Source organism: Hydractinia symbiolongicarpus, chromosome 15 (genome assembly GCF_029227915.1).
Source record: "Hydractinia symbiolongicarpus strain clone_291-10 chromosome 15, HSymV2.1, whole genome shotgun sequence".
Taxonomy (NCBI): domain Eukaryota; kingdom Metazoa; phylum Cnidaria; class Hydrozoa; order Anthoathecata; family Hydractiniidae; genus Hydractinia; species Hydractinia symbiolongicarpus.
The window spans coordinates 7,034,396-7,061,004 of NC_079889.1; the positions used below are offsets into that span (position 1 = coordinate 7,034,396).

General features: G+C 34.6%; 1 protein-coding gene and 2 long non-coding RNA genes across 3 annotated transcripts; 2 read left to right on the forward strand and 1 right to left on the reverse strand.

The window, feature by feature from the left end:
• Window positions 1-180: 180 nt before the first annotated feature.
• On the forward strand, window positions 181-24,914 carry LOC130629164 (protein Hikeshi-like). The gene is made up of 3 exons (XM_057442284.1): window positions 181-337; window positions 422-643; window positions 24,532-24,914. The coding sequence occupies exons 1-3, from the start codon at window positions 293-295 to the stop codon at window positions 24,868-24,870; spliced, it is 606 nt and encodes a 201-aa protein (XP_057298267.1). The 5' UTR covers window positions 181-292; the 3' UTR covers window positions 24,871-24,914.
• LOC130629166 (uncharacterized) lies at window positions 650-19,690 on the forward strand. Its single transcript, XR_008981919.1, has 2 exons — window positions 650-10,746; window positions 11,507-19,690. It is a non-coding gene; the product is annotated as an uncharacterized LOC130629166 (long non-coding RNA).
• Window positions 19,254-20,475, reverse strand: LOC130629165 (uncharacterized). Its single transcript, XR_008981918.1, has 2 exons — window positions 20,140-20,475; window positions 19,254-19,398 (listed from the first exon to the last, which is right to left on the reverse strand). It is a non-coding gene; the product is annotated as an uncharacterized LOC130629165 (long non-coding RNA).
• Window positions 24,915-26,609: the final 1,695 nt, after the last annotated feature.

Consider the following 26,609-nt stretch of genomic DNA (forward strand, 5'->3'; position numbering starts at 1 on the left):
GACAATTTAGTGGGGAAATTCCCTTCGTGACTTGTAGTTAAACTTGTAGATGCTAAGAATAGACAATGAAATTAATATGCTAGGATATGATTTTTGTTAAAATTGTGATTGGGAAAGTTACAACCAAATGTGTTGTGATATATAAAATTGTTGTATGGTTATCTATGCATGCGCGGAGTGAGTTTAGTTTTTTATTTAGGCAAATCTTTAATACTAGCTCAGTGTGTTGGGTATTCCGTCAGATTCTTTTTTGTTTAGAGGAATAAAAAATTGTTATGAGAAGATTTACATCATGTCAACCCCACCTATGTTTGGTTGTGTTGTCCCTGGAAGACTAGTAAGTTCTTTTTTTATTTACATATCTTTACATATCTATTTCGTGTGTGTAGTGAACAACTTTATAACTAATTGTTGTTTAAAGGTGCAGTTTGACGCCCAACAAGTTAGTGAAACTCAAGTCATCTTCAATTTACCTTGTTGCGATCAAATCAACCATGTAGCTCTGTTTCTAACTGGCAGTCAACCTCTACCTGATGGCTGTGCGGCGGCGATATACCTGTGCTGGCCTAAACCAACACCAGCTTGGTTTATGTTGGGACATATCTCAAATGACAAACCAAGTGTGATCTTTAAAGTAGCCAAGGTAGGAACATTATGTGTTTCTTGTCTCTTTAGCAACCTGTGTGTGTACGTTTTACAAGTTCAGACATCCACTGAATTAACTTATGTAAAAGATAGCTTCGGTGAAGATCGAGTCTCCATAAATAATCCCTTCTTGTATTACTACACACACGTTTGTTAGTTAGTTAGGAAAGTTTCAGTCAAGAACCTCACCACTCCTATAACACCGTTTTTGGGCTATATGGGTCATGTTGTTAGGGGATGGTTGCGGTAAATGGATTCAGAGTAGGTCGAGTGCTTTAGCTATATAAAGCTAGGAACGTTAAAACCAACGTCAAAAAATCAATGCTGGCGTCATTATCAGAAGCATTTCAACTTTTTTTTTAACTACATTAGTTTACAGAGAGGTGTACACATTTTTGGTTTTTATAATAAAAATGAAAAGCCCTTGCAGGCTAAAAGATTCTTGTTTGTCATGTGTAATTTTTAATAATAGAAAAAAAAAAGTTGACCGAAAATGTTGTAAGCAACCCAGAAAGTTCTGTTGACAGTACTGCAGACCCATCAAGTTCTGTTGAAACTGCAGAAAGAACTGCAAAAAAATGCTGCAGGTGCAGATGTGGAATGGAACATTTTTGACATGTTTCAACTGATTGTATAATTGTTTTTTAAAAAAAGACAAAAGTTAGAACAAACCAACGTGTTACTGTTAGCGGGCAAAGCAAAGGTCATAAGTTTAAGATGCCCAAAGCGGTAAAAAAAACGCAAGCCGATCAGACTTTAGAATCAGATGCTTGTAAAAAATTAACCTGTGAAAATCATTACTTTAAAACAATACTGCACTACATTTAACATCCATAAGAAAAAAACGAAGACGTTTTTGCATATCAATTTATTAAATATTATTGCGATTTTTTAGAAATGTGTTATTATACCTGCGATACGACTAAAGTTTAATGAAGTTTAAGATATCTAAGATTTGACCATAAAGTTGGATCCTACCAGTTTAAAACAAAAAAAAGCAATGGAAGTAGGCGAAAGGAACAAAAAGGTTATGACTACGTTCATCGGTATTAGCCTTATTCATGTCGCGGGGGAATGGTGACGAGTAAGGCACTTGTCGGGAAAAAAATAAACATAATGGTAGTTGTCAAAAGTAAATAAAGGCGTTATTCTAGGCAAAAAGGTTTTAATAAAGCAGAAAAAGTATTACACACAATGGTTAAATGGTTTTGTTCCTCAGCGTTGTGCTTTAATAATTATAACTCGACAGATTCAAATAACGAGCCTATGAAATACTATCGTTTACCTCGTGATCCAGAAATACAAACAAAGTACAAACAAATTTTTAAAACATGTGGTATAAATTTTACAAAGGGACATATTTGTGCTGCTCATTGGAGTTCTGGAAAACGAATGACATCCTCTGATTTACCAGAGGTTGCAGTTCCAGAAGAACAGTATGAGAAGTTACATCAAAAACTTATCACTGCAAAGGACTTGCTATCTTCTTATAAAAATCCGTCTCAACAAATTAAAAATCGATACAAAAATGCTAAACGAAAATATGAAATAGCAACTGCTTTGATCTCCACAACACCTAAATCAAGTAGAACACCACCAACAAAGAAAAATGAAGACAACACAAGAAGACCTAGAACACGAACACTATCTAAAAAACAGTATAATCGTAAATTGGAACTAGCTAACCTAAAAATTTCACAGCTATTAAAAGACCTCAAGGATGCTAATTCTAAAATTTCAAAACTTGAAGATGAAACTATTAAAGCTAAAAAAGAAATACGCAAACTAAAAAAAATGAACTTTATCATAAACAATAAATTAAACCATTCATATCAAGAAATATCTAATATGAAGAAAAGAGAATTTACTCACACCAATTTAATAAAACAGCCAACTACCTTTCAATACCTATGTGGTTTGACATTAGAACAGTTCGATATCATACTACAATGTTCTCTACCCTATATTCACTTAATTCCTTACCCCGACTGTGTTGGTAAAGAAGAACAATAGATACTGCCACAGAACTTTTACTCATATTAACGATATGTCGTCATGGCATCCACCATGGAATAATGGGTTTTATGATTGGAAAATCTACAGCGACTGTCCAAAGAATTTTTATTGGATGGGTGATTTTCTTATCGACACTTTTTAGCCAAATTAATTTAAAACCACCCTCTGGATTCCTTCTGCAAAAGATGCCTGATATCTTTGTAAAAACAGGGCATGGTTTAACAGATTTAATTATAGATGTTACAGAATTTAAATTCCAAAGTGCATCAAACTTCGAACTCAATTCACTTATGTTTTCAAACTATAAAAACACTCAAACAGGAAAAGCTCTTATTGGGATAGCTCCACATGGCGGTGGAATACTTTTCAGTGACATTTATCCTGGCTCCATATCTGACTCTGCAATTACTGAAAAATATGGTGCATTGTTATTGGTGGATGAAGAACACGAAATAATGAGCGATAGGGGATTTTCAATTCAAGAATTGTGTGCTGTTCGTGGTGTTACATTAAATAGGCCTAAGCAAAAATCAAAAGACCAGTTTGACGAAATCGATGTGGCAACTAATTTTGATATTGCAGCGACACGAATTCACGTTGAACGATATATCGGAAGAGTACGAAATTGGGGAATTTTGAATTCTATTTGGCCGATTAATCGTATTGATATTCTTAGTTCAACATGGCAAATGATTTGTCATATTGTTAACTTAACAATGCCCCCTATAGGTCCTAAAGAAGCTAACAATTCTTAAAGTTAAATACATATATATATACATAATATACATTAGAATTTGTTAAAATATCTATTGCATAGCATGCTTTAATTCATCTATAAAATTTACTTTTGGTACAGCTTTGCAATTTTTTGTAATAAAGGTCCTCACAGATCTTAGCATCTTAAAGTTTGGTATTTTCCCAACAATCGCCTTTCCAAATTGTTGTAGTTCAAAATATCTACGTGAACCCATTCTAATATTTGAACATCATCATAAATGCAATCTATTATCTGAACAACGATTTCCATCAGTGTATTGTTTCGTTTAATGAGAAAAAAATTTGGAGTGGCAGTTTCAGGATGGTATGACTGCAAGATACAAAACTCAGCATTAGTACAACTCATTTGTAGTTGGCATTGGATAAAGTACTGCGGAAACTTTGCAATTGATGTTAATGGTCCAATGCTTTTTTTTGCTCTTGTTTTTACTTCTAGTAATATACCAAGAGGTCCCACAGCATCTGGGCTTGAACCATATCTTGAATTTATTGGGTGATGAAAATATCCACACCTCTCTGTAGTACAATTGGCCCCATGCTCAAAATGCTTAACTGCAATGTCTTCAAAATAATGGCCACGTTTTATATTTCGAATATGATTTTGGTTTGGCTCGGTTTTTCCTGTTTTTATCATATCCCATGTCACCTCATATTTTGAACTCCCGTATAGTCCTAAAAGAGCTGGCAGACTTCCAGTAACTTTGTATTTTCGCAGTTCTAACCAATCGTTTGTGTTTTGGGTCACATGTTGGTAGTTATCACCATGTGGTTTCGGTGCTGTCAAAAAGCACAAATCTATTTCGATTACTGATGCTTTACTTTCTATTTGAGTATTGATTTTATTATGAAGAGGAATATTTGAGAGGTCCTTGTATGTCATGATTGGATTTACTATTTCTAATTCCAGTTCGTTTTGTTCAAGTATTTTATCTGTAGTTATTTTATTTATTTCACTGTTTGTGTTTTTTTCTGGCAAGAAGTCACTGATATATTGTTTATCTATTGTTTTTTGGATTCCTTCTGATTTCTGTGGCTCGATGTCAATAACTTTTGAATCAAATAAAGGTGTTTTACAATAATCATGATCAGCTAATGAATTTGCCAATGTCAAATGGTATTTATAGTTTAGCATGATTCCAACTGAGGAAGCTCTCCCTACTTTTGAATTATTAAGAACGTTTTGAATATGATCCTCAACTGATTTTTCATTTTTTAGTTTATTTTAAAATATGAACCACCAGGGTCAGCAGCATTGATGTTTAATTTATTGTCCTTCAGCTTCATACTAGCAGACTTAGGTTTAATTTCAGCTAAGGGAACCATAGGTATTGACCCTTTTTGTGATCTCCTGTGCCACTTCTGAATTTGTTGAGTACATGTTAGCTCTAACAGTTTTTCTTTGGTATCGTAATAGTGTTTTAGGAACAGCAATAGGGCAAGTACATGGCAACATAGCCCACTTAAACCAACTGGGCAAGAACAATGTGCTTTCTGGGGAACTGAATTTTCAAATAAAATGACTGCTGGTCTTATTTGAGTACCATAGGATTTTTTAATTATTCCTTTAACATAAATTTTATCGTTATCTTTTATTGTTTTAACAGAAACGATTTTCCTGCTTTGCAACATCCGCACTGCTTTTTCTTGCTGGCCTTTACTTCCCTGAGATTTATTTAAACAGTACGTTTTGAACACTTCTTCATTTATCGTTGAATAATTATGCTCATCGCTGTTCCATTTGGCAGTGACAGGGGGTATATGTAGTGGGTCTAAGCTACAGTTAAATTTGTATTGTCTTTTGCACTTCGCTTTCAGTCTTTCATAAAGTTTTGGATATAGGCAGAATTTTCTTAATTTTATTTTCATGTCATCTGTAGTACCAGAGCAATGTTGGCCTATTTCTTTTAATTTTCCCATGCATTCCTCACGAGTCAACGAAGAAACGGTTTCTTGGTTCATTTTTATAACAAAATTTCAAATTTTAAAGCATAAATAGTTGCATTTTAATTCACAAGTAAGCGAGTTAGTCAACTAGTTACAGTTGTTTACACTTAAAGCTACCCTTTTGATTATTTTTTACCGACAACTTGGGAAATCACTGCCTGACCGCGTTACATGAATAAGGCTAATAGAATTAACAAAGGAGACTAAACCCAAAATGCAATTCCGTGGTATTAGTATTTAGACTAGCAGGGGACCCCGAGTCGAAACGCCGGGTTAAGCCACTAGTAACTGTGTTACCCCGCGTTGAATGCCTGGAAGAGCGATTAATAAGAAATGTAAACTGTGCCACACATTTAGGTGGAGCGCTTTAGTATAGTATGTCATAAATCTAGTAAGGCGCAGAACATGGTGTTTCCGGTGTAATATAATTTTAAAAAAGTAGGCGCACAACATTATGGTGTTTCCAGTGTAATATATTTTTCAAAAAATAACTTTCCACAACTTTAGCTGAAAAAAAACACAATTTACAACTCGTTGCTACCCTGTTATAGAGCAAAAACAGTTTGCCAACCTTTATTATTTTTCAGAGAACGTTCCCGCTAAAAGTTCAAAAATAAATATTACTCCGGGATGAGTAATTGTACAGGCAAACAATGTCGCATAGGTATAATACTCATTTTAAAAAAAACTTTATTGTAACTTCGGTTAAACAGAAGCACAGGAAAAGCCATCATTAACATTGGACTGAGCACTTAGTACAGGTTGTACAGGTAAACTGTGTCGTCGTTAGGCGTAATACCCTTTATAAAAAAACTTTGATGTAACTTCGGTTTACGTAATAACACAGGATACACACTGTTAACACTTGGCTAATACAGGTAAACCGTGTTGCATATCCATATAGGCGTCAAACCCCTTGAAAAAACTTATCACAGCTTCAATTTAAACAAAACAACAGGAAATAATCTGTTGCTAACAACGGGCTGTGCGCTTAGTACAGGTAAACAGTATTGCACATGTGTTTAGGCGCAATACCCTTATCCAAAAGAAAATTATTGCAACTTCAGTTTAAATTAATAAACAGGCAACAGACTGTCGTTACGCCCTCTAGCTAAAAAAAATCCTCCAGCAATTTTATTTTGTTGAGTAATTTTTATAACAGTAATAAAAGGTGTTTCTACCTAAACTGCATTTAGTATAAGAAATATTGATTAAGAATTTTGTTTAGCTAGCAAGCCAAACTGCATTTGGTTACTTTTACTATTCACCCAGGTAACTAAAGAGGTAGCTAGCCAAAACCCCAACATAAAAATAAATAATAGTATAACCAAACTTTAAAAGAATAAGAATAAATAAGGCTAGGTACAGCTTAAGCAGGATGCTGCCTTGAAATCTACGTTTGTAGCTAGCTAAAATCTTAAAATTGATTTGTTTCAGATTTACACATGGCTAGAAAACGTAATAGTGAGGGCCACTATGTAATTTTGTGTGCACATGTGTGTTAAAAGTGATTTTTTGATTTAAAGTTGTTCCTTAGGTCCCAAATTACCAAAAAAAAAAATGGGTGGCAAAAATGTTTGTCCCATGGGACCAAATTAGATGACGTCATCATTTTCACAGTCAGCAAAAATATAATTTCACATTTATATGTCATATTATATATGGTTGGAAAGAGTAGATCGAGTGGATCAAAAAACATGTAAGAACCATGTCTTCAAAACGTAATTTTCGAAAGATATTACTATTTAAACTTTGTAGAAATTACAGACCAGTAATTTACTGACCCAACACAAAACTTACTATAACCTGCTCAATAGCGAAGTTTTTTTGTTGAATTTTGGTATGGTATTGGGTAGATTTTCCAAGATCTTTAAAAGTTACTATTTTCACTTTTTTAACGGTACCCATATCGATTTTTTTACTTTTATTCTCTCCGTGACAAATTCTTCATATCATTTTGAGACAATATCAGCATGTTGAAGTATTTGTGAATTGTGAAGAACAGCTTTTGAAACAACATTAAATACACAATCGGATTGTCGGAAGTTGACATCGAAGTCATCCATGGTACAAAGCAATTTATTGACGTTAGAAGCTATCCTGCTACATGTTGAGCCACTATTGGTAGTGTTGCTTTCTTTGATCAACATTCAAAGGTCTTTCGATAATGATGCAAGTATAGGAGAAACAAGGCAAAATCTGTTCAATGTATGTGGTTGTTGTAACAATCCTTTAATGCCTCCACCTTCATTACCTTATTCTCCTGCTCCATTGCGTGATCCGGCCCAATGGTAGTGAATGGTATATTGATTTTGGCAACTGCGAAATTCTCTTTCAAATAGGACCAGGTCTTCATGTCTGTTTCTTCTAAATTCTTCATGTCTGCCAGTTACAAAGGTGTTAATCGGGCGTAATTAATTTGATTGCGGGCGAAAAAATATTTTACTAAATCACTCAAAGAGACAAGATGTAATTCCCAAAATCCTTGTCGCGTAGCACGAACGAAAAGTAAAAGAGATTCATACATTTTCATGAAATTTCGCAAAAACAGAGATTGATGATCCATAGCCTTGTCGAATTGGGAAAACTTTTCAAAAATCCCAATTCTTTCACAAAGTTCAATAAACTGTTTGTGTTTGCTCCTTACATTCAACTTTGTCAGAACATTTTATGTTTGAGAATTCTTCCCTTGCAACTCGAACATCACACATAAAATTACACATCTTGGTCAAAATATCAAACAAAAAATCTTTCTCTCAAAAAACGGTACCTTTTTTGATGCATCTTTCTAGCACTTCCATTTTAATTCGGTCTATTCATTTTATTATTATGCATGTATGTCTATACTATAAACTTCATATTACACTTCACTAACATTTCGATATTAAACAGTCTAGCTATGAAATTGAACAATAGATTATTTTCTAGAAATAGAACATTCGAATTCTATGTCTATGTCTATTAAATCGAACAATTATAAAACAAAACTTGTTATCATACTGATACTAATACATACAAAATGTCTAAGTGAAATTCGCCACTTGCTTTTCAAAACTAAAGTAAACAACTAAAAACGTGCTTTGGTCTGTAATTTACTGGTCTGTAAATTATCCCCTGAAGTGATTTGAACAATAGATTTTGATCAAACAGAAAGACATTAAGACATACATGCATATTAAAAAACTTCGCTATTGAGCAGGTTATAGTCATTTTTGTGCTGGGTCAGTAAATTAACGGTCTGTAATTTCTACAAAGTTTGAATAGTAATATCTTTTAAACGTTACGTTTTGAAGACATGGTTCTTACTTTTTTTTTGATCCACTCAATCTTCTCTTTCCAACCATATATAACATGACATATAAATGTGAAATTATTTTTTGCTGATGGAAAAGTGATGACGTCAGCTAATATGGTCCCATGGGACAAAAATTTTTGCCACCCATATTTTTTTGGTAATTTGGCACAAGTCAAAAAATCACTTTTAACACATGTGCACACGCAGCTTTATATCAGAACATGCAGCCTCACTATAATGATATTTTATCTTAATATGTGAAAACATAGACACAATAAAGAGAATATCCTAAATGTTCATTGAACTGAAATTTAGGCAGTTAAATAATTATACTAACCCAACCAAATATTTTTCCTCACTTCAAAAAATTTAAAGGAGTATCTAGCATAGCTTATCACATAATATTATAATAACAGTTTACAACAATATTTGTGATCAAATTCGTAGGGCAGTCTTCATTCTTTACGATTATCAAGATACGCACAAAGCCGGCGTAGCGCTAAATCGCGGGGTCAGGTCGGACTTTAAAAGCCATGACGTTACGGCAATCGGTTAAAAATCGCTCGAAGTAGAAGATGAAGAAGAAGAAGAATAAAATGGAAGTAAGATCTGATGCTAAATTCTCCTAACCCTACCGCGAAATTGTTAGTGGGACCGAGTAAACGAAGTAAACCGAAATAAAACAATGAACACACATTTATTACGGGAAAAATCAATTTGATATTTCTAATCAGAATTATCTACATGTTGTTCTAAAAGATTCAATGAATGTTTTCCTCGTGCGCCACGAAAACCACGCACACCACGAATACCACGTCCTCTGTAGGCTAAAATACAAAATAAACTAATTATGAGTCAAATATTCGGGTAAGTTGAGGCTGGGACAGCATTAGATCATGCTTCGATTTTATTCATAAAATCCCAATTACATTGCGGCCGCTAGCGGCCTTACGTAATTAAGGATTTTTATTTCATAAAATCTCCGTGATTTACTGCTGAATTCTCCTAACCCTGCCACCAACATCCTCAGTTTCAAGCGTTTCCATAATAGCATGCAGATACTCTTTTGCCTCGCTTATTACAAATTTGTGATAATGCTTTTGCCAAGTGGAATCGCCTGACCATTTGCCCCTATTAAGAATTTGCTGTAAAGATAAGCCACTGACACTTGCTTTAGAATTTGACGCTGATCTAGTCGAATGTGCCTTAAACTGATTTGTGTCAATCCCGGCCATGGATAGAATACTTTTTATCCATCATGCAATAGTGGATTTCTTAACCTCGTTGCGTGGATTTACTGCACTTAAAAGTAATTGTGTTTGACCTAACTTTCTCCACTGTTTTGATAATTTTAAGTAAAAATCTAAAGTCTTTACCTCACATAGTTTTTCCTCAGTTGGATAAGAAGCAAATTCCACTGAGGGCGGTGCTTTGCCCTTCCGCCAACTTTTTATTAATTTGTTAAAAGTAAATTTATGAAAGTCTCGAGAGTTAACCGTAAACTTTATGTCTGAAAAACAAATCTCCGAACATCTAGATGCAGCCGAGAGAGCTAAAAACATCGATTATTTTTTTACTAACATATATGGTGGTAAATGGTCATTAAGACCATAAGAAATTTTTTTACTGTCTCAATATAGTGGGGGCCACTATGTACCAATATCAAGCTTCGTGTGCCGGACTTGTTAGAAGCAATTTTATGATTAAAATGAGTTCATTGATAGGTCAGGAGTAAAAAAAAACATTCGATAGAGCATAAAAAATGCTTCAAAAAAGTATAATAAATATATCGTCAAAATCAACCATTACAGAGGTACGGGGGTTTAAAAATACGGAAATCAGAAGGTAATATTTATATAAAACTTGTTTTATTTTTGTGTGAATGTAGTCAAAACCCTCTCTAGTTTTTATTATTTGTTTAGATCACTACTGGCCTGACTTAAAAGACACCATTACATTCAATGAGTGATATAAAATTGTAATTTTCATTCCAGAATCAATACCTCGTGCTTGTAATAACCCCCTGGAAATAATAAAATGATAGTTCTGAGCCCATTTCTGGGAAAAAGGTATTTAAAACGTTGAAAAAATATTATATATATATACTATAGAAAATGAAAATATCATTAAGCAAAACCCTCCAGTAAACAGTCGTCATGGTCGTCGATATTTGAACAATCGACAAATTTGCATAAGTCTGTGCACCAAAATTCATTTTTTTACACTTACATCGATTGTTAACGCATTTTGTTTTGCAAATTATTATTATTATTATTATTTAACGAATGTTTATACAGGATTTGCATGTCAGTATATAAAACACTGTTATAAATATGCTGTTATAAATATACAGTTCCAAAAGTGTCATGGGACTAGGTAAGTTGTCAGTCATAATGAGTGTCAACGCTGAATCAACATCTTCCCATCCGTTATTCACTGGTTGTGGTAAATGTTGAATAGGGATATGAGATCGTCGGAGTACCATGGACATAAAGTGACAGAAAATAAGATATTTCAATGCTCCAAATGTTGGTGGCAATTTTTCTGCTTCCAGCTGGTATTTTGAGAATATGCACCACCTTAGATTAGTCAAAGATGTTGTGTATCATGGAACAGATAGATTTAGTTGCGATAAAGTATTAATGATTTTTTTGCTTCTTGTCTGTTGATGAATGTACATACCTAGCCCCACAGTGAACGGTGTGTCTATTGAATCATGGAATGTGCAGTTTTTACTTTGATATGCGAATTGCCTCCTTGATTCCACTGACTTGATAATAATTTTCCCAATGTTTTGAACTGTAACATCAACTGATTCTTTTTTATTAGGACATGAATCTATATTCAATTTGGGACCAATTAAAATCCATTGGAGCAATGTCTTCAATGCAATCGGTGGTTCATAACCACTGTAGTCCCCTTTAAATTTCCAATTCCTTGACTTAGGAATTTCTTTTCGAAATAATGCAGCAGCATCAAATATTTCACCAAAGTTATCAGGTGAGTTGTGGTATGTATCAATAGCAACCTCGTGAGACATCGTTCAGCATATTACTTCTGCGTGACGTCTAGATTTTGGACGAGTGAAAACTATACCGTGGATACTGTCTGTTAGCAAACGCTTGAGATATCTCTTATGATTTAAATGTTTCTCTACAGGATTTCCTAATAAGTTGTTATAGGTAGTGTATCCTGTGTACTTATAGTGCGGAGACAAATAACAAGATCGGAATCGAAAAATTTACGTTCTTTCGACGTGTTTCCGAATGTTGGCGTGTTATTAGCGTAGCGAAAAGAATTCCGTTCTCGTCATTATTTGAGTTGTGGTATATATCAATAGCAACCTCGTGAGACATCGTTCAGCATATTACTTCTGCGTAACGTCTAGATTTTGGACTAGTAAAAACTATACCGTGGATACTTTCTGTTAGCAAACGCTTGAGATATCTCTTATGATTTAAATGTTTCTTACTGGATTTCCTAATAAGTTTTTATAGGTAGTGTATCCTGTGTACTTATGGTGCGGAGACAAATAACAAGATCGGAATCGAAAAATTTACCGACTCCTGACTTAGTTAAAAGAATTACGTAGACATAAATCTCTTTTGCCGACCCCTTCGTCGTTGGTAACCAGGTCTTCACAAGAAATCCAGAAATAACTAATGCGGAGGTGAACGCCGACGGAGCACGGATGAAGCAAGTCTGCAAAACTGCACTTACAGGCGGAATAGACATTTTATCATGGATTTAATTGTAGATAATTTCTTCAGGTCCGAATTTAATGGATTTTTTCTTTATGCCTGTAAAAACCCACGTGCGGTGTAAATTTTTTTGAAGTTTTAAGCTACGTGGATAAAGATTTTTTTTAACTTGAAAACAAAGCATATTTTTGCCTATTTGCTTGTGATGACCTGAAAAGTGAACAATAAATATAAAAATGACAGTATAGTCATGCATACTATTTCGGACATGTAGAAAAGGAAGTTAAGATTGAGAGAATCGCTATACCAGTAGACGCTCGATCATCGTGTTTGGGGTTCACGATTTACGTATGTGTTCATTGATCCAAGAGGAAAAGAAGAATTTGGAGTTGGGAGTGGTGTCAGTCGTGACATTTATTGTTCATTTTGGGAGGAAGTATCCAATAGTTTATTAATTGATGAAATGGAACGTTTTCCATTCGTTAGACACGATATGTACAAAGCCTGGTGGATTGCGATTGGAATGATTATAGTAAAAGGATATGTAGATGTTGGGTATTTTCCTACCATTCTCAGCTGTTGTTTTGTAAATTACTGCATGTTTGGCAGTGTAACAGAGTAAGAACTAATTCAGTCATTTAAGAAGTATGTGTCATCAGACGAATGTTCTTTAATTAGCAACATATTAGAGCCAGATTTCGATGGAGATCTTGACGATAATGAGGATTTGAAAGACTTCATTGATGTTTTCAAATGTCGCACATTAAAAAAAAAGAAAGTGTGGACACTGTGTTGTCTGAAATTTCAAGGCAGGAGCTTATTCAAAAACCTCATTATTATGGCCTCCTGCTGGAAGGAAGTTTTCATTGTCCTAAAAGATAAATTTCCTAACTTAAAGGCAGTTGAATAATTGTATGAAAAAATAGAACCAATGACAAAAAGAGTCATTAGTTTGTTTGAAGCTAATCCTATTACTGAATGCGAGAAAGAGTCATTTCAATATTTTAAACGGTACGTGAAAGGGCTTACAATGTTTCAATTGAAAAGATTATTGAAGTTCTTGACCCGTGCAGATTTAATCGTTGTTAAAAATATAGAAGTAGCTCTCAACTCGAATTTATCTGAATTTGAGAAGCGCCCCATAGCTCATACGTGCACTCCTGTGCTGGAATTACCTTCTTCCGATAACAACTTTTGTCAATTGCGAGAAGATTTCACAAACATTTTAAATGAAAATTTATTTTAAGGAACTTTCTTTTTGACTGTTTTGTTGCGCTATTTTGTTGCACTTTTTTTAGGTTTTTAAGCAACAGAAAAACGTTTTTGTTTTATATTCTGTTTTGGTCGGAACAGACTGCGTTAGTCTGTATATTTGTGGTAATTTTGCTCATAAAGCAGATTTTTTTTTACCCCAAGGGTATTTGTTTTGTTTGAAAGCTGGCCTTTCTTTCTTTTAAAATCTTTTCTACTACATATATGGGTTTCCTTATTTAGCCCATGAGCTCAACCCATAAATTTTAAGTTTTCGGCTCACCTCTTAGGAATAAGCCAAACTTGATTTTTTGTTATCCTTATTCTCTGCTTATTGAAAAGGTATGATAACCTGGGTAATTCGGTAGCTTTTGTATAAAATTTAGGGGCTAAAGGGTCGTCCTTAAAGTTCACAATACGAAATTTGTTTGGGAAACTAAAATTATTACATTACTTAAATAACAATAACTCATATAATACTGAATAAATAATGATAAAACTTTGCAAACTTGTTCATGATATACTAAAACATAAAAAAATATAAAAATATTTTTTCACGCGTGAAAATATTATTTTCAGGGGGTAAAAACGGCAAAAAATAACAACAAACATAAAATTCTTTTTTGGTGTTTACTCACTCTATCATAATGAAATCAATTTTTTAGTGAAGTCTTGGACAGTAAAATGTTAAAGCATTTAAAAACTGTAGATAAAAAGCTAACATCAGTTCTCCAGGGGGTAAAAGTAATCAAAATGTTCTTATTTTTATACTAAAAATCAATCACTATTTGGAAATAAAAGAATATTAAACTATCCTAATTAGTCTTTATAGTCGTCATCATAGTCTTCATCGTCGTCATCATAATCATCATAACCGGTATCGTGACATATATAGTTTTCGCAATCTTGCTTTACACAAGCATCTGTACATGGCAAACCATTATCAACACAGGGACAAGAAGAATCTTCAATACATTTCATTGGGCACGTGCAGAACAACAATTCAAGTACTTCGTCTGGAGCTGGTTTCACGTTATTCCATTTGATGCAAATTGAGTTGTCTTCATCTACTTTCCAACCATTTCCGATTGGTGTTGGTATTTCCGGCTTTGGTATCAAACAGTTTCTCCAAATGTGCGTTTGGTATGTAGCTCTTGAAGAATGAAGTTGCAGGCTGTCAAAGCAAAATGGAATGGAGTTGGTCTCTAGTTTCCCTTGTCTTGAATAGTAAAGTTTGTATCGAAGTAGGTTTGTACTTTCTCCCTTACTCTCCCTTACTTTCTCACAAATAAACATTTCCAAAATTTCAAGCTGTGCGTCGGATGTGTGTGGGCTATTTCCAATGACAGCAAATTCTTCCACGTATTTTTTGGTTCTTTAAAATGATCTTTAATGGTTTCAGTTTCCCTTTGCCACTGAATGCACTGACCGTATCACACCCAGTAAATGCATGAATCTTAAAAGTGACTTTGGAAATAGTTCTATGGCATGTAGATCGCATTGCATTGCATCATCGATCGTTTCACCTTTTCAACAGAAATGATTCGCACATTGTTTCCAGTACCAGTTCGAATATACAAATTGGCAGAGATTTGGATGGTTGCGTTGATGGCAATCAAAAGGACGTCAGTGTCAGGTGTATGAATTAGAACATTTTGTGCTGTTGATTGACATATATGTTGCGCATGTAACAACATCCTGGTGTCTGCCTCCTCTTGACTGCACTCAAGATCTTCAACGAAAACATTTGTACCATCTGGCTCAATACATATAATACACACTTCTCGTCGTACGCAACAAACAGCATCATGTCTCCAATAAAAGAACTTTTGCTTTGCCATCGTCTCACGAGAAATCTTATTAACTCCGTCTTATTATTTTCATTTGAAAGAAAAGCACTCCGTTTTCCAAAAACCAAGAATAGTTTTAAACTGCAATACGCCAGTTGATCGATGTCCTCTTTCAGCATTTTTTATTGAGTTTTCCCGGTAAACATCAAACACGATATCAGCTTTGCACCTGGACTACATGCTTTGCACCTGGACTACATGATGCTGCTTTAAGAGATCGTCTGCAAACTCGTTATATGTGAGCCCAGTAGACTTGAACTTTCGTACCAAGGCCATTCCATCAAAAATGAGAGAAAAAGGTGTTGGAATTTGGTCCACAGCTGTATAACCTTTCTCCAACTCGTGCATAAGCTTCGATTTGCTGGTTTTCATTAGTTCCCTTGTTGCTTTTGCTTGTTGCGAGTGTCCAAGGAAGAGGACCAAGTGGATAACAAAACACATCTTTCAAATCGATTTTTTTCAGTTTTTTTGTATCAGCGAGATTTTACCAAAAGTATCACTCTGGGCGCTGAATTGAACCACTTGTTGTTGGTCTGTACTTTGACGGTTTTCTTCATTGATGCAAAAGTTCTAAGTCGTAGTTTCTTGATTGGATGGTAAAAGTCTACAGACGGATTCACTAATCGCTCTTCAATGAACTTTTGCAGCTCTTGCTCTCCTTTAACTTCTGCCTCTAACAAATCTTAACTTGTTCTGATGGAAGAAATCCTGAAGAAAGGCCCACCAATTCCATTTCCGTTAGGATATATACGAATGTACCACAAAATTACAATATCTAATTAAAAACAAAACAAGAAAGTTTCAGTATGGAAATCTGAAATAAGAATGATAACCCACCCCCAACAAGAAAAAAATTCTTTGAATTTACCAAGTTTGTTTTCGTCTTTTTGATATTATTCAAAAGTTTTTTCATTGTGAATGTGCTCCTGCATTTCCGGTGATACTTTATATCTGGTACAACACCATCAGGTAAAGATGACGAAAACGGTCTTTACTTCAAACACACTCACTCTTGTAGACTTTCTTTGTTTTAATGTGGGAAAAAATTTAATACAATGTCTTCCATTCAATGCAATGTCTTCCTCACATTAACTGTACTCTATTATATCTAAGGTACACCTTCTCCCTTTCATGGAATTCATTATTTTGTCAATAAATCTCTTATAATAATACGCTAAGTGTGTCCGTCTGTCTGTGACAGGCAAAGTGGATGTGTTCATTTTCCTTTGATGTAGCCGAAATTTCCTTTCAAGTCTCCGAAAAAGTTATATCCATTTTGCTAGCTGGTTTACTTTGTTTACATCACGTGATCAAAATGGATCAACTTGATTTGCTGAAATAAATTTAACGGCTTTCTGTACAAAAATGGTGTCCCTCGACACCGAAAACAACAACAAAAAAAGAACGGTCCCTTCGTCTTGAAAAAAGTGCAAAAAGTAATTCAGAGAAAGAAAAGTCCAAGAAGTGAATTAAGAAGTGGTAGCTAGAGCTAGAAGTAAAGTAGTAAAGTTAGAATTAGAAAATAAAGGCTAGAGTTTGAAGTGGATTTAAAATCAATAATAGTAAGAACTTTGATGTTTTTAGACGTTTAGTTTTTATGTCACTGGAGCAAGCAGACTCGCATTTTCCAAGAAAAGCCTCAAATTCTTGAAGTTTTATATTTTAGCGCTTTTTTAAAAACAAACCTAGCCACCATATTTGTTTATGTTTTTGTTGCATAATTAATGTATCCCCTGGTGCGTAACTAATGTGTTTGTCCTAAAATTCAAAATGCTACATAAAGCTGTTAGCTGACTAACAAACGGAAAACTTTGGTTTGTTGAACTTACTGCTCACTGTTATGTTATTATTTTTACATTACTATTGTTTCTCTTTATATGTGTTTTACTAAGCATAAATAGCTAGCTTTAGTTTTAGCTAAGTGTTCCCAGGTTAAGTATATTTAACTGGGGGTCTTAGCTACTGTTAGCTAGCTAATGTTGGCCTCCAATGCCTGCTCTTCTCATCCCATGGCTAGCTCTAACCTATGACTTATATTTTTATTCCTTTTTTTTAATTATCTATAGCTAGCTACCTTAGTTTCCTTAACTTCTTTTCTTTTATGAGCACGATACAAAATCTTTAAAGTCTTGAACTTTTGCAGATGTATTTTATATTTCTTTTCGCATTTCCTGTAAACTTTACAAAGGGACCACGTGCAATATGACAAGTGGAATTTTTTTTTTCCAGAATTTAAAGCGTCAGCCTACATGTAAAATGCCAGGTTATTTTTACAGGGGGGTGTAGACATTTGATTGGAAATTTACATGGGTTTTTGACTTTATTTTAATTTATGAGAGGATAGTCATTCGGTTCGGGAAGGTTGTTCGTGTTTTTGTTTGTGTTGCAAACTGCTGTTTTTTAAAATTTTCTTTTTTGTGTGGGAAAAAGACCACATGCAATATATACTGAAAGCACAAATTTTGTAGAATTGGCCTCCACTGAAGGCTGTTGTGTAAGCTAATGGCTTTTTCATAGTTCGTATTATAAACTTTTGTTGGGGAGAATTAAACTGTATGTGATGTCATTTTTGCTGGAAGAAAATTCCATGGTTTCACGTTTTTGCTAAGATTTTTATAATTGTGGTAATATATAACTGTGTTTATTGATGATGAAAAAACTTTTTTGTTTTTTATATTTTATGAAATGCCTGATTTTTCTATAATTTGATGTGTTTACCTTTTTGTAGAAGATTTATGGACAATAGCAATATAGAACATGCTAAATGAACTGATTTTTGTTGATTTGGATGTGCTCCTCAAAAACCGATCTGTTTTACATTTTGTGTTAACTTTTGTGAGGACGGACCGTATATGCACTTTGTTTTCCAAAAATAATATCTTTGTTGATTCAAATTTACTCCTTATTTATTTTTGACATTCACGTTTAAAATGGTTGGTAAAGGTAACTACAGATCATCATACTAAGGAAAATTTTTTTGTGTTCTTAACCTGTTAATTTTTACAATTTGTGTATATATATTTTTAGGAAACAGGATAGTATGTAATCGAATAAATGATTTTCCAGATATAAATTTGATGTTTTTTGACACTTCTGATTGAAATATTAAAGGTTTTCAACGAAGTAAATATTTGAGATGTCTTATTTCTGACTTTATTACTGTATTATTGTAAGTGTTGTACTTGATTCTATACATTATTTTGATTAGTGTTTCAAGCTCTACACATAATCTTTGTTGATTCAAGTTTATTCTTTGCTCATTGATTTTTTGACATTTATGTTTAAAATTGCTGGTAAAGGGCAGTACGGAACTAAAAGAGAAAATTTTTGTGTTCTTAACTGGTTGATTTTTACATTTTGTGTAAATTTTTGTGGGAGAAGATGGTATGCAACTGAAATGACTGATTTTTCTAGATTTAAATTTGATGTTTTCCAAACTATGGCTTTTTCATATTTTTGTATAAGCGTAAGGGGAAAACAATATTTAAACTGTGTAAAAAACTTATTTTTGTTGATTTGTGCTAACTCTTGGAGGCCTCCTTTTTGACACTTCAGAATAAAATACTGAGGGTTTTCAACATAATCACTTATAAGATGTATATACATATTTGAGATGCGTTATTTCTGACATTGTTATTATCCGTGTTGTGACTGTTGGTGTTGTAACTGTCGGTCTTCTTACTGTCGGTTTTGTGAGTTTAGTGTTGTGAGTGTCGATGTTTGAGTGTCGTTGTTGTAACTTTTTATCAACTAGATTTTACACCTTGCAAGCTGTTCTTTTTTATTTTGTGTAAGATTTGTGTGGAGGATTTAATGCGATTTGATATTTGACATTTTGTGTAAGATTTTAAGAACATTTTTTTGTATATGCACTGCTGACGTCAGAAAAACATCTAAAAGAACCTATTTTGCCATTGTCCTTCTGCCTAAGTGGATTTTTCCACGGGCCTTATCGACTAGTCTATATAATAATACGCTAAGTGTGTCTGTCTGTGTGTCTGTGACAAGCAAAGTGGATGTCTTCATTTTCCTTTGATGTTGCCGAAAAATGCATCTCTAATATGTCAAATTTTCTGACGTTACGGCGCGACAAAAATAACACTACTTTAACGTCAATATCCTATATTAAATTAATGAAACCATTACAGTGCACCTAAAACTTTGAGACCAAATAACTTGGAAACGAGGTGGTGACGTCAATGATTTTTCACCGCGTGGGTAACTAGGGACCACCTAGGATCAATTTGGGTAATTTTCCCAAACCCGGATCCCCGAATCCGTTTCGGAATGGACGGGTTGATGACGTCATCAAAAAACCTTTAAACCCTAATATTTCTGCAAACGTTTCTCAAAGGTACATCATCTTATACATTTTCTTGATCAGCGTTTCAAGATCTATGCGATGGAGGCAACAGGTATACTAATTTCTAAAAAAATATTTAGGGTTTTGACGGTTCTTTGCCGACGTCAGCAAAATTTTTAATCCCTGATATCTCATTAGGCGTTCGTCGAGAACATATGATTCTGTACGTTATTTTGACCAGTGTTTCAACCTCTACACATTACAGACAAAGAATAAACAAATTTCGCAATGTTTTTTTTATCTGCACTGTACTGCTGACGTCAGCAAAACATCTAAAACAACTTTCTTTTTATTGACCTTTTGCCTAAGTGGATTTATCCACGGGGTTTATACACTAGTCTCTTATAATAATACGCTAAGTGTGTCTGTCTGTCACTTTTGCAAAGTGGATAAAATTTCTTTGATAAAGTCTATAAAACATCGCCTATAAATTTGTTCTTTAAATTAGCAAACTTTGACGTTAAAGCAATATTGACGTCAAAGGAAAGTATATTAAGATTAGTGAAGCCATTGCATTGCACTTTTAAATTTAAGGCTTAATAACTTGGAAACGGGTGGAAATAACTGACGTCATCTCCTGCGTGGGTAACTAGGGACCACCTAGGACCAATTTGGGTAAGTTTCCCAAACCTGGGTCCCCAAATTCGTTTCGGAATGGGTGGGTTGATGACGTCATCAAAAAACCTTTAAACCCTAATATCTCTGCAACCGTTTGTCAAAAGTACATAATCCTATACATTTTCTTGATCAGCGTTTCAAGATCTATACGATGAAGGCAACAGGCATACACATTTCTGAAAAAAAAAGTTTTGTGTTCTGACATGTCTCTGCTGACGTCATCAAAATTTAAATGACGGTTATTTTTCTCTGTTATCCTGCCTAAGTGGATTTTTCCACGGGCCTTATCGACTAGTGATAAAATGAAGTAAAAAGTAATTACGCATTTTTAAAAATTTGACTATTTTTATGTGTTTTTACCCCCTGGAGCACTAAAATTAGATTTATGTTTGTATTTTGAAGCTTACTAGAGAGTTCTGTTTAAGGATCTGCTAGAAATCTGAATCCGCTGATAATTATTAGGATAAGTGCTTTAGATTTTGAGGAAAAAAAGCCAAAAAAGGTAAATTTTTTATAGTTTTTGATTCTTTTTTTGTTGCTTTCCCCCTGAAAAAATAATTTCCAAAATATTTTAAGCTTACATTATTCTATATAATATCATGAACATGTTGGCCAACTTTTATCATCATTGATTCAGTATTAGGTGAGCTATTGCCTTTTAACTTTAAAGTGTAATTTCCATTTGCACATGATAAGGGTTTAAGGGTCATTTTTAATGAACCCCCTGAATTTTTACAAAAGCTACCGAATTACCTAGGTTATCATACCTTTTCGGTATGTAGAGACCCTAAGGATAACAAAAAACCATGTTTGGCTTATTCCTAAGAGCTGAGCCGAAAAAATGGTCCAGCTCATGGGCTAATTGCTTGAAGTCCCTGGAGTAGTAAATTTTGTAGTGTTGAGTTTCAGAGGTGACGATATACAATCCTGATGTAGACATATTTTTTACGACAGAAAGATGTTTAATATGGTAGTCTAATACATCTAACACAACTTGTACATATTAGTAATACTTATATGAGTTTGCATATTCAGGAAAAGTCTTTAATTTTCTCCAATAAGTAAACGTAAATATTAAGAGCCTCTTCAGGTGTTGCTAGTTCACTCAGTGCATTTTGTCTCATGAAAAACTCCGCAAATTCTTAAAATTCGACAGTCGCATGCTCCATTTTCAACTAATTGGAAAACTCGTCAATGTCCTCTTTGTCAACCTCTTGCAAGTAACTCTGTGTGTTATATAAATGAGAAAGAAAATACATGCAGTTTGGCCTCCTGCGAGGACCACCACCATGGCTTCTAGAAATAATATGCGCATTCCATTGTTTAACCATAAAATCCAAGTCTTTTCGAATCAATGCCATAAAACAATATCGCACACAATCTAAAATCACAGGATCGGATGTATTAAGAATGTCCAAGTCGCTCATGTCTTGTAAAAAACGTCTCGACCACCCAATTCTGTCACGTTGTAACATTGTCCAATACGATTCAATTCTCTGATTTCTGGGAGATGTTGTGATTCTAAAAGATGTCGTTATGGTCGTGTCATCCTCATTAGAAAGAGAACGTAAGAAAACATGAATTGGTTGGATTAAAGCATGTTTGGTCACGTCATCAGCCTTTATTAGACGAGGAATACCCCCTAAATTAGCTACGGACTCCAAATAATGGCAGCAATAACTTCGGGAAGCTTGTTACTAGACCCAACCTTTAACCAAATTAACCTGCTAGAAAATCTGTCGATGCATCCATGTATGCTGAAACCGAAAGGCTTCAACTTATCATGTCCATCTATGTGCTAGACATAGTGCTAGACAATATGTGTGCTAGACAAGATGAAAGCCTTGTTTCACTTGTCTTGAGTCAAAGAGTGTGTAGGGCTTACTTTAATCGGAGAAACTTTCGCGAGTTGAAAAACTCGCGAATTGTTTTGGATAAACTTTCGCGAATTGAGGAATGCAAAAAATTTCGCGAGATAAACTTTCGCGAATGAAGATATTGATAATATTTCGCGATATAAACTTTCGCGAATAAAGAAATTTTTGAAATTCTTTTAGATATTCTATAGGAAACAAGGAGCATGATACAGAAAAATTGACAAAAGTTTGTTTTCAAACATGTTCAAACCTACATTTACATTCGCGGATACCATTACTACAGAAAAAATTGGTATCCCAAAAAAGAAGAGCACCTTGTTTGTTCTCATGAGGAGGATAACGCCTTCGATATATTTGCTATAAAAACATGCAAGGCAGATGGAACGATTGTTGGTCATTTACCAAGGGAATTGTCACGAACTCTAAAGTTTTTATTGATAAGGGGAGCAAGAATTTTTACAGATTTGACATCAACCCACTAACGGAGATCACCCTTAGTTCAAGGAGGCTTGGAAATTTCATGTAAAGTGACAGTAGAAGTGTCTCCAACACGAAAGAATATTCAGCTTCTTGATCGAGTGATAGAGCTTGTTGAAGCAACTTATGCTGAACCGACTTCGCCCGTTATCCTTGGTTCATTCTTGGCGGATGAGATTGAAGTTGATTTTCTATCAAAAGAGCAGCATAGCGCGACAAACATTTGATATACGTGACATGTTTAGTGGCAAAATACCTTCGAAGAAGCCTCGACTTGAAGAGAAACAGGGGAAGAAACCAGATACCATAATTATTGATTAGATAATTCTTCTTTTTTTACGGAATAGATTCAAGCAGAAAATTCTTTTTTCTCCATTTTCCTCCGAAATTTTCCTAAAAGAATAAAACTGACTCTTTTTCTCCCCTTAAATCAAATTTATGAAAAAAAGTGAAATTCATTAGCTGAAAATACTTCGGAATTTACTGGATAAACTTTCGCTAATGAACGATTTCAAATTTTTCGCGAGATAAACTTTCGCGAAACAGGCCCAAATTCGCGAAAGTTTCTCTCGCGAAAGTTTTTCCGAATAAAGTATCCTCGACTGCCTTGTTGCGTTTTGAGTTAGTCTGGATCAAATCAAGCAAACAAGGACGATTTCAGTAGCCTTGCTTCGCATGTCTTGCGTCCTAGTATGATCCGAGAAATAGTCGAGACTATATGGTTTTGCCTCCACTGCTCTATTGCACATGTTTTGCGTCCTGAAGTGATACGGAACATATTCGAACACATGGGGATTCTCCGCAACGGTCTTGCTACACATGTCGCCGGATGATCTGGGACACTCTTCTTTTATTTCAGATTGAGGCAATGGACTTTTCATCCTTGTGGACAATTCTGGAGGTTTGAGTAGGGACTTTCCCCTCTTTACTTAACTTCTGCATCGTTGAATGTTGTCGGCAGTTTTTTATCACGTGACTTTTTTTAATGCATGCAGCAATTTTTCTCAGGAATTTATGAGAATTTTTGATAATGACGTCAGGGGTTTTTGGGGGGATAGCTGCAGCAGGGTAAGCAGGGATTTGACCATAAGAAGCTAAAATCCTGTATTGGGTGATCCCGTTCTACTACTACTTTCTGCACTCCTGCACACGTATAACGTATAACGGTTTAGTGCGCACGGAACCACCTATGCTTAGGTGATAAAACCTAGCATACTTGTAGAAAGTCTAAACACAAACAGATTCCAGGTAAGAAAATAATTTGATAATGTGAGAATTTTGAGAATTGACGTCACACGTGCGTAAAATAGGCCATTTTCCCAATTTTGAAATAAAATTGAATTTCTCAATTATTACTGACGTCATTGCCCTAATTTTTGGTAGACTTCTTCATAGAATAGGAATAAACTAATTTCGTATAAAGTAATAATATTAACGACGTCATTAGGATTGAAAGTATGTGCACAAAAGTTTCTTTTATTAATTAAGAAGGTAAAAATATTCGTTTTTCAGGAAATATTGATGTATATTATGTTAAACTTGACACACAAAAAAATCGCCGGATCAATATTTCGTTCAAATCTGGTCCGTAATTTATACATTGCCACTAAGTAACTCGACTGTATTCTATTATTAACTCTTTAGGTTCTATTTGCACTGCTTCGTAAGCAACACTTAAGCAATAACACAGCCTAAGCAGCAACGTTCTTTATTTTAGCCGAAAGAAACTGGTCTTCAAAATCTGTTTGCGGGATGGCAGCCCGTGACTTCAAACGATGCTATGGCCCAAATCGGCATTTCTCTTGAGCCGATGGCAGAAGTTGCAGGAAAGACACCGGTTGTCAATAGCGACGCTTCCACCGTGAATTCGTTTGTAGAATTTACCCAAAAGATGTTGACGCACGTGTTTAATTTCTGTTCGTCTTTCGCGCAAACACAAGTCGAGATGAGTATGCAACCAAACGAAGTGTTCGTGCCGCTGAGTGCTCTTCAAAAATGGTACGAAACATTTCAACGCAAAATGACGATGGATCCGACTTTTTGGAAAAATCTATAGAATTTATTTGTAATTTTTTTTTAAACGTCTTATTATTCTATTAACGCGGCTTTTTTGTTTTCTGTTTAAATTTCCACCTGTCGAGGCAGTAAAAAAGGAAGGTCAATAAGACATTTTGGTTGGATTCCATCCGTCTTTAACTGTCTTTCTTATAATTCACCATACTCGACCCAAATACTGGTACGTTTGTCACGCTTCACTAACTGCAGTAAAACAATAGTATATGTTGTGTGATTTCTGGCTATGTCCAGGTATCGATCTCGTGATCTAGATGAAGACTCGTCCAGATTTTGTTTAAGTAAACACAATAACCCTATTTCCATATACAGTTATGTTCCGCGGAATACACATGCGAAAACACAGAATAACATGTCAAAAAGATTACCTTTTTTTGCGCGGTTAGAAGAAATTTTTGCGGAATTAATTTCCCCGTTTAAGGAGTCCATAAACACCGTTCTGAGAAGATCTAGTAGATTTTACAGAACTAATTTTTGCGTTTGGCTACTATCTGGTAAATTTCGTCTTTATGTTTATTTACGGTTTTATATTTCTTCTACTATTAAAAATATTTTACAGAAGTTATATAAATTCATTGTTAACCGTCTGGATTTTTCAAGCGGGCAATAGGGTTTTTTAGGCATTCTGATTGGCTTAGCGCTCTTGACGACGGGCCGATATTTTGCGGTATTGCCCGTCGTCAAGAAAAATGATAGCTTAAAATGTAAACAAGCACGAAAAACAAGTTTTAAGAAGCATTGGAAATGATTATATATCTAACTCCTACAATACATTTATCGATAAAAACATTTTCATAGGATAAACACAACAACAATGTCAAGTTTAACAGTTAAAATAACCAGATTCAGCAACTTTCCGTGTGGTACTTCTTCAACATGGCTAGTTAACTAGCTACATTGTCCATAAAAAACGGTGCTGATATCCAGTTTTATCACAAATACTAAATACAGGGAGACGAAATCATAACAAATACGTCTCCTCTTATTTTCAGATTCGTTCCTTTAGCTTTGTGGTTACCAAGTCAATATCAAGCTCGTTGAAGCCCATGTTTTTCTTGTTTACCTTGCTAGTTAAAAAAATTACTTCAATATTCGTTGTAACTATATTTTAGCTCCGCATTCAACTTTACACATTATTCTGTACGTGTCGAACATCGTAATCGGTTAACAAATACAATAATAACCGATTACCCCGTGCTGTACTGAAAATATCGCCCTCAGTCATTGCACCGACCTCGCAAGCTCGATCGGCACTTAGACCTCGGGCGATATTTTGCGGTACAGCCCGGGCTAATCGGTTATTATTGTATTAATATTAACTAGTCGATAAGGCTCGTGGAGAAATCCACTTTGGCAGGAGGACAATGTAAAAATTGGTTATTTTAGACTTTTTGAGAATGTATATGATCATGTGCTTTTGATGAACTGTTAATGAGATATAAGGGTTTAAAAATTTTGCTGACTTCAGCAATGGCCCGTCAAAATGCCAAAATTTTTTTTACAAATTTTATCGTATAGATCCTGAAACGCTGATCAAGAGAATATATAGGATCATAAACTTTTGATAAACGATTGCAAAGATATTGGGGTTTGAAGGTTTTTTGATGACGTGATCAACTCGACCATTCCGAAACGGATTTGGGGACCCAGGTTTGGAAAACTTACCCAAATTGGTCCCATGTGGTCCCTAGTTACCCACGCGGTGATAAATCATTGACGTCA